This window comes from Elephantulus edwardii, unplaced genomic scaffold (genome assembly GCF_000299155.1).
Source record: "Elephantulus edwardii isolate Elephantulus edwardi_28Jun2011 unplaced genomic scaffold, EleEdw1.0 scaffold00040, whole genome shotgun sequence".
In the NCBI taxonomy this organism is placed as follows: Eukaryota; Metazoa; Chordata; class Mammalia; order Macroscelidea; family Macroscelididae; genus Elephantulus; species Elephantulus edwardii.
Window position 1 is genome coordinate 15,533,743 of NW_006399790.1, and position 8,298 is coordinate 15,542,040.

The 8,298-nt window shown below is 41.4% G+C and overlaps 1 protein-coding gene across 3 annotated transcripts in view; it reads left to right on the forward strand.

The window, feature by feature from the left end:
• Positions 1–8,298, forward strand: part of TENM1 (teneurin transmembrane protein 1) — a 795,992-nt gene that overhangs the window by 545,325 nt on the left and 242,369 nt on the right. For all 3 annotated transcript variants that reach the window (XM_006885054.1, XM_006885055.1, XM_006885056.1), the window contains exon 15: positions 7,190–7,406. In XM_006885054.1, the coding sequence (XP_006885116.1) occupies positions 7,190–7,406 (217 nt within the window). The remainder of the gene's footprint in view (positions 1–7,189; positions 7,407–8,298) is intronic.

The following is an 8,298-nucleotide window of genomic DNA, read 5'->3' on the forward strand; positions in this document are numbered from 1 at the left end:
AAAAAAATCATGCATTCAGAAAAAAAAAGAGGTGTTCTCAGATTGATCAGAGGGAGGCATTGAAGAACTGGACTGTGAGGAAGCAGACCATTGTCAGCGCTTGAACTTTTAGTCTGATGATGTGGGAAGCCATCAGTGGTGGATGGCAGAGCAGGAAGACATGAAAATTAATGGCATGTAAACAATTTACCTTCCTGATCCAGAAAAAGTGAATTGTACGAGGCTATAGCAAAAAAAATAGTGATTTCAGCTGGCCAAGTCCTGAGAGCATTGAGCTTCTCCCACTTTTCTCTTTTACTAAACAGCACAATTTTGGAGTGAAAGTCAGCCTGAAAAATGAAAAGAATGAATGATAGATTTTTTTTTCCCCCAAAGAAAATTCAGTCACGTTGTGTTCAATGCCTATGACAACCAAACCAAGTGAGCTTCCTAGCAGGGGTCTTGCTTTAGAGCAGTGTTAGTTAGGAATGATTTCTAATTAGGCCATTATTTATGAGTTTCTAAAATGGTAGCCTAGTGGTGAGGAGCTGCACTGTTAACCCAAAGGCACACAGTTTGAATCCACCAGCTGTTTCACGGGAGGAAGAAGGACAGTCTTCTACAGTACAGTTTACTGCCTCTGAAAACCCACTGGAGGGTCAGCTGTGGGTCTGTTGTGTCTTGTTGGTACATGACGAGATGCTTAAGAAGATTATGTTTGACTGAGCCACTGGTCCTTCAATTCCTTTTTCACTATTAGTTTTCTTAGTAGAGCAGATCCTCTCTTCCAAAGATGCTAGAAAAGTGAAACTTTAATCCAACCCCTATCCAAAGAATGACAAAGTCTGAATTAGTGAAATCTAGTGGATAACTAGTATTAGTGTCTGTTCTATTTAGAACTCCATAAGAGTCTACCTACCTGACAACCAAACCAAGCAGAGTTCACAAAAGAAACACATTGAAACACATTCTACATACTCTTCGAGATTTCTCTCTGCCCAACAATAAGGCAAATTCTACAGCAATAAGTCTAAATAGTTTTAAAGGCCTGGTGGCTTAGTTGGGTAAGAAGTTGTGCCACCAACCACTGTGGAAAGCGATGTGGCATTTTCTCAAAAAGTTGCAAATAGAGATACCATTTGACCCAGCAATTCCACTACTGGGAATATACCCTAAAGAGACCATAAATGGCATCCAAGTAGATATATGTATACCCATGTTTATCGCGGCTTTGTTTACAATAGCAAGGAGTTGGAAACAACCTAAATGCCCATCAACAAACGAATGGGTAGAGAAGCTGTGGTATATTCACACAATGGAATACTATGCTGCATTGAAAAACAAGGAACTCATGCAATATTATTCAAAATGGGTGACCCTGGAGGACATTATGCTGAGTGAGGAATCTCAGTCACAGAGGGACAAATGTTATATGGTGCCACTGTTGTAGAATGAGGCTGACATCGGGATGGGGGTAAGACTGAGAAAAACTGGATGAAATATGTTTACGGCATTGAAGTCTAGGGGGGAGAGAATATTTTCTATTTTAGGGCATTATGTTTATCATAAGAGTATGGAATGAGGGCTGCCGAGTGAATTATATTTGGGGGTTGGGGGATGTGTGTGTGTGAGATTGCATACCAATGAGGGAGTTTTTCTTTTGCGTTTGAAGGAGAGGAGCAAACGGGGTCGGGACAGGGAGAGGGGTGCAACAATGAATGAATGGAATTCCAAAATCTCTGTAGATGTTCATTGAAATGAAAATTAAAGAAATAAAAAAAAAGAAGTTGTGCCACCAACCGAGAGCCAGGTGGTTTGTATCTACCTCGCTGTTCCTCACAAAAAAAGATAGGCAGTTTCCTCTTGTGCAATGGACAGGCCCTGAAAACTTGCTGGAGAGTTGATTGTGAATCAACGATACATAACAACAACATTAAGACCCCACTGGCATCTGTAGAGGATGGTGTAAACATTTGGTATGATAATGAATGGCTTAAATTTACCAAGTACTTAGTCTCTCTTATATATTGTGCTTAAATATTATGAGTGACCTTTTTAACAGATCTGTGAGGCAAATGCTACTATAATCCCAGTTTTATGGCTGAAGAACTGAGAATGCAAGAGCTGAACTTATTTCACTGAGATCATATGAACTATAAGTGGTAAAGTAAGATCAGAACCAAAGGAGTCTTGATTTTTTACTGTGAACCTCAACTTGTGCACCGACTGTCAGATACTTTGACACCTTATAGCACAGATCAGTATTAGTAATACTCACTACGTAGAGTATGATGTTGAAATAAACATGCAATTTGCATCTGAGATTCTTGGGTTTTAATAGGACTCCCAGATGACTAGCAATTGTGCGGCTAGATTCGCCTAGCAGCTTTCATTTGTAAAATGTGACTCTGTAGCAATGTTATTGTAAGGGATTAGGTAACCAGTGTGTGTGTAAGTACCTAGTGCAATGCCTGGCAGATATTAGCTAATCTGTACATGTTCCCATGTCCTTTAAGAGTGAAATCAGAACCAACCCACAGCTGACCCTCCAGTGGGTTTCCAAGGCAGTAAATCACCACAGGAGGAGATTACTCATCTTTTTCCCTCAGAGCCACAGGGAGATTCAGACTGGCAGGCATGACTTTTGGGCTAGTATCGCAATTCCCTCTAGGCTACACCACCAGAGTTCCCTGATACTATGGATGCTGTCTTCATATGAAGAAAAATATCCAATAGATGCATTTTTAGGATTTGAAAACTGGGTTTCTCCTAAATGATTTATTTGCCCCTTCTCCAACCCCTCTTCCAGCCAAGGGTATGCAAAAGTTTAGCACTGATGACTTGATCATGCAAAGAAGAAAGCAATGTCCTCAATATTCGTCAGCACCGACTGAGCTGACTGGCATAGGCCCTAAATAATCGGCAAAAATCAGGCGACATGCACGCCACCCCTTTGGCTTCTAGACCATTGAACCTCCCCGAGTTGGCTTTGCCCCTCTAAGATGGCTAGTTTTCCTTTTATTCCTTTAAAAGGAGCAGGCCCCCAAAGTAAAAATCGGTTAACATTTGATCTGTCCACATCTGACACCCTGGGCCTGGCTGTCAGGCTGTCACTGGGGTGCCACAGCTTGCAATTCAGAACAAGGAGAGAACCGTTAATAGCAAAAAATAAAGAAAGAAAGAAATGAAAAACCCACATCTAGTGTGACTGTCATTTGCACTTCTTTGTAACAGTCTAGACATACTGTATGGGGTGTTATCTGATGTGATAATTGGTAAGTAGATCTTTTCCCATGTTTGGGGCTCACCTACAAATTATACTTTTGGGGTTGCATGGCATTATTGCTCTGCTTGCTTTCAGCCTTCCTAGATTGAACAGGCGTCTTGCTGTTTTCTCAGCAAACCGAGGTCTTAGAGGTCAGCCCTCGATAATAAGCAATTATTATTTGTACTAAATACAAAATAATAGCTCCGGACTTAGAACACATAACTAGAGGAGGACGTGAGTCCCAAGTTTAAATTAGTCCTGTGTTATGTTTCAAGATCAACTTTGGAGAAGCACTTTGGCATTAGTATTTACTTAAAATGCATTTCTTTTCAAAAGTAACTTGGAATTGTGGGGTTGACGGGTTGAAACGTACAAACGCCCAGTCTGATTATTGCTAGTACATTTGTTTCCAATTGAATGTAAGATAAAGGTCACTGCCCATTTGACAAGCCGGTTTTTCATTGTTTAGTGTATTATATGCTAATTCCAGGCATGGGGTACTTCTGTTAATCAGCCTGATATTTTTGCTAGCTTTTCAGTGCACCTACATGTTTCTTTAAAAAAGTAAAGAGATGGTCTGCTATTAATAAGAGGCTTCAAGCCATACATTGGAAGGAGGGGAGACATCATCTCCAACCTATAGAAAATCAGTTTGTATCATTTATTGAATGAGGGCTACAGGGGAAGCAGAAAAGAACTTACTGAAATCAATCTATACTTAAAAGTTAGCCATCAGTGGAAAAAGAACTATGTTCACAGGGAAATAGCAAGTCAGGGAGGGGGGAAAAATACATTGAACAAACTGGGAAAGCACGAAAAGAAGCAAACTGCATTTTAAATCAAAGTGGTGTCTTTGGTACAAGGAATTTGAAAGGACCCCATGTGGGGAAAAAGATTTCCTGGGTGCCCTAGGGCTGCTGCTCCTAATGCCGCCTCTCCTGGTGTTCCTGGCCTCCACTGCCCCCAGCTGTGGTATATCCCTCACTAGCTCAACAGGCGCAGCTGTGCGGGGGGGGGGGGGAAGCCTGGCCAAACCAATGCCAGGGACGTTTATCAGCAGCCTTGAGATGGGGACCCACCTGGAACGCCTTATTCCACCGAAAGCCAAGATTGCCGTCTTTATATTTACCCTTGTTAAACATCCACAGTGGAGACACTTGGCCTGCAATAGAGACTTTTGAAGGACTTTAATTCTTTATTTTCGCTTCTTGGGTGTGGAATGAAAGCGGCTGTAAGCTCTGCTCATTGCCCCAACCTTTGCTCTTTGGCATGTAACACTCAGTGCACATGTTATATTTTAACTAGTGTTAGAGTCTTCTGCTGACACGCCTCTTTCAGCGGTTAAGCTCTGAGCTGATAATAAGGAAAGGGCCTTTTTGTCTCGTGCCTCCCCATGCACTTGACGCCTATTAGAAGTCCTTTTGTCTCCTCTCCTCCTCCTGTAATTCCTGTGCCCTGTATTGTTCCTCCTTCAGAGAGTGAAGCCTCTGCATGATTCCCCCCCCACCTCCTTTGTTGTGACCCTGGATTCAGGAGTCAAGAGTTAGAGATGAAGGCCCAGGAAGTAAACGATGGTGATTCATCACGTTCATACAACACAACTCAACCCAACCCAACCCAACCATTGTCATCAGATTGATCCCAGCTCAGAGTAACTATATAGGAGAGAATAGAACCACCCCATAGTGTTTCTAAGGCTGCCTTCTTTGAGGAAGCAGACTGCAACATCTTTTTCCCTTCAAGTGGCTAATAAGTTCCAACTAACTTTTTGCTTAGCAGGCACTCAATACAACCATTAAACCAAGAGGGTTCCTTAAACTCATTAGTAATTGCCTCAGTTTCAAATATGAATAATTGCATTCTCATTGCTTCTACAAATCCCTAATCAAATGCTCCTCAAAAGTTAGTGTGCTTCAGAATCTAGACTGTTGTTGGTTTTGTGTTAAGTACCATTGAGCCAGAACTGAATGATCCTCAAGGAGATTTTCAGAGGCAGTAAATTGCATGAGAGGAGAATGCCCATCGTTCTCCAGCAGAGCATGCTGTGGGCTTGAATGTCTTACCTTTGTGTTGGCAGCCCATCTGCTTACCACAAAACCACCAGTGCTCCCTCCAGATTCCCACCAGGATTCAGATTAAGTATTCCTAATCTTCTGTGGCCTAGTGGTAGGGAATCGTACTGTCAACCCAAAACCAAGCAGTTTGAATCCACCAGCTGCTCCACAGAAAAACTCCCACGCAATTTACTGCCTACAGAGATTCCCTGGAGGATCATGGGCTCAAGGGTACACCACTACCACAGCAGTCATTGGTTTAGCAAAAACTTTCATTCAGTAGATCGGGCTCAGAAATATGTATGAACTCCCCTCGTAATTGATCATTGCCATAGGTACTTTGCTTATATAAAAGCATTTGACTGTGTGGACCATAACTATCTGTGGCTAACACTAAGAATGGGAATCCCAGAACACTTAATTATGCTCACAAGAAACCAAGGCCAAGAATCATTTGTGTGAACACAGCAAGGGAACACTACATGGTTTAAAATCAAGAAAGGTCTGTGTCAGGGTTGTAGTCTTTCTCCATACCTATTCAGACTGCATGCTAAACACATCATGCAAGAAGCTGGGCTATATGAAGAAGAATGTGGCATCAGGATAGGAGGAAGACATTATTCAGATGACACAACCTTGCTTGCTAAAAGTGAAAAGGACTTGAAGCACTTGCTGCAGAAGATCAAACACTGCAGCCTTCAATAAGGATTGAAGCTCAACATCAAGAACACAGAAATCCTCACATTGGACAAATAAGCAGCATCATAATAGATGGAGAAAAGATTGAAACTGTCAATGATTTTATCTTACTGGGATCTATGATCAACATCCTTGATACTAGCAGTAAGGTGATCAGGAGACGTATTGCACTAGGAAAGTCTACTGTTAGGGACCCCCTCAAATTACTGAGAAGCAATAATGTCATTTTGCACACTAAGGTGTGCCGTTTTCAGGCTATGGTCTCTTCAATCACTTGCTGTGCATCTGAGGGTTGGACAATGAATAAGGATGACAGAAGGATTGATGCCTTTGAGTAGTGGTATTGGAGAAGGGCTCTAAATATCCCATGGACTATCCAAAACAACAAACATATATATCTTGGGGGAAAATGCAGCCAGTGTGCTCCTTGGAGTCAGTGAGAGCTAAATTTTATCTCACATACTTTTGACATGTTGCTCTTAAGAGAGGCTATTTCTTGGAAAGGAACATTGTACTAGGAAAGGTGGAGAGTCAGCAAATGAGAGGTAGACCCTCAACCAGATGGATTGACACAGTGACTACAGCAATGGGCTCGAGTGTGTCAGAAATGATAAGGATGGCACAGGGTAGGGTGGGGTTGAACTTGACTCAACAGCACCTAACAGCAACAACTATGTACTCAATCATATTGAGACTCTCTACCTCTCTTTTAAGAATTACTAACAGTTAAGAATATTGAGAGGGCTTTAAAAAATACAAACAAATAGATTGTAGCTATTTGTTGCTTATGTGTTCCTGAATATAACAGGTGTGATGAATGCAAACGAATGATCAGAAATGATGGAAGAATGGTCTATGTGAAGAGAAAGGAAACTACTAAACAGTGATATTCTACCCAAATGCTGAACTCTTTAGCATAGTAATGGCTAAGAGAATTCAGAAAAGAAGAATTTGTGTGGAAAATGGTTTTTTATTTCTCTGGTGCACTGTATAATCTGAGCGGGCTACTTAGTAGATCATGAAAAATTGGTGACTTTAACAGATTCGAAACTCAAAACATTGGCAGATAAAATTGTCTACAGCCTAGATTTTTATCCATGTGTGCCTATTTTAAGATATGTCCATTGTTCCCCTTGTGAACGAAAGTGGAAAAAGAAATAACAATTATTGTGTTTTGTTTTGTTTTCAGATGGTTTGACTGACTGTGTGGACCCTGACTGTTGTCAGCAAAGCAACTGTTACATAAGCCCTCTCTGTCAGGGCTCACCAGATCCTCTTGACCTGATCCAGCAAAGCCAGCCCCTCTTCTCTCAGCATACTTCAAGACTCTTCTACGATCGAATCAAATTCCTCATTGGCAAAGACAGCACTCATGTCATTCCTCCAGAGATCTCATTTGATAGCAGGTACCTGTGGACTTTTTTACACAATGGCTGTGTTTTTCCTTAGCCATAAAAGAATGGCATCTTCTAGAGATCAGGTTATGCCTTATTCCACATGAGCTATATGAATTCTTTTTCAGGATAAATTCTTCTCTAGAATGCTCAAACTCTTACCAGATAGTTACAGGAGAGAACTCCTGTCTAGATGTTATGATCATAAAAATGTATTTATTATTGTTGTGAGACGCCGTCAAGTTGCCTACAAGTCATAGTGATGCTGGGAAAAACAGATCTGAACCTTGCCCTATCCTGCATCGTCCTTGCTGTCTCTTCATACACTCAAGGTCATTGTTGTAGTTTCTATTTCAGTCCACCTCATTGAGGATCTTCCTCTCTTTTTCTCACCTTTCACCTTTCCCAGCAGGATGGTGTTTTCCCAAGGACTGGCCTTTTCTGACCACAATACCCAAATTAGGTGAGGTGGAGTCTTACCATCCCAGCCTCTAAGGAGCACCCTGTTTGCACCTCTTCAAAGACAGACTTGTTCGTTCTTTTGGCAGTCCATAGTATATTTATTACTCTTCTCCAGCACCACAATATGTGAATACATACACATGCACACATACACACGCACACATGCATAGTAGCTCTGATGGCTTAGGGTGAGCAGTTGTACTGCCAACCCAAAGACATGTGGTTCGAATCTATCAGCTGCTCTGTGGGAGAAAGATGGACAATCTTCTTCCCACCCAATCTACTGCCTCTGAAAACTCACTGGAGGTTCAGCTATGGGTTGCTCTGACTCGATAGTACATACCAACAACAAATATAACTATAACTATAAAACTATAACTATAACTAACTATAACTATATAACTATAACAACTATAACTATAAAACTATAACTAACTATAAC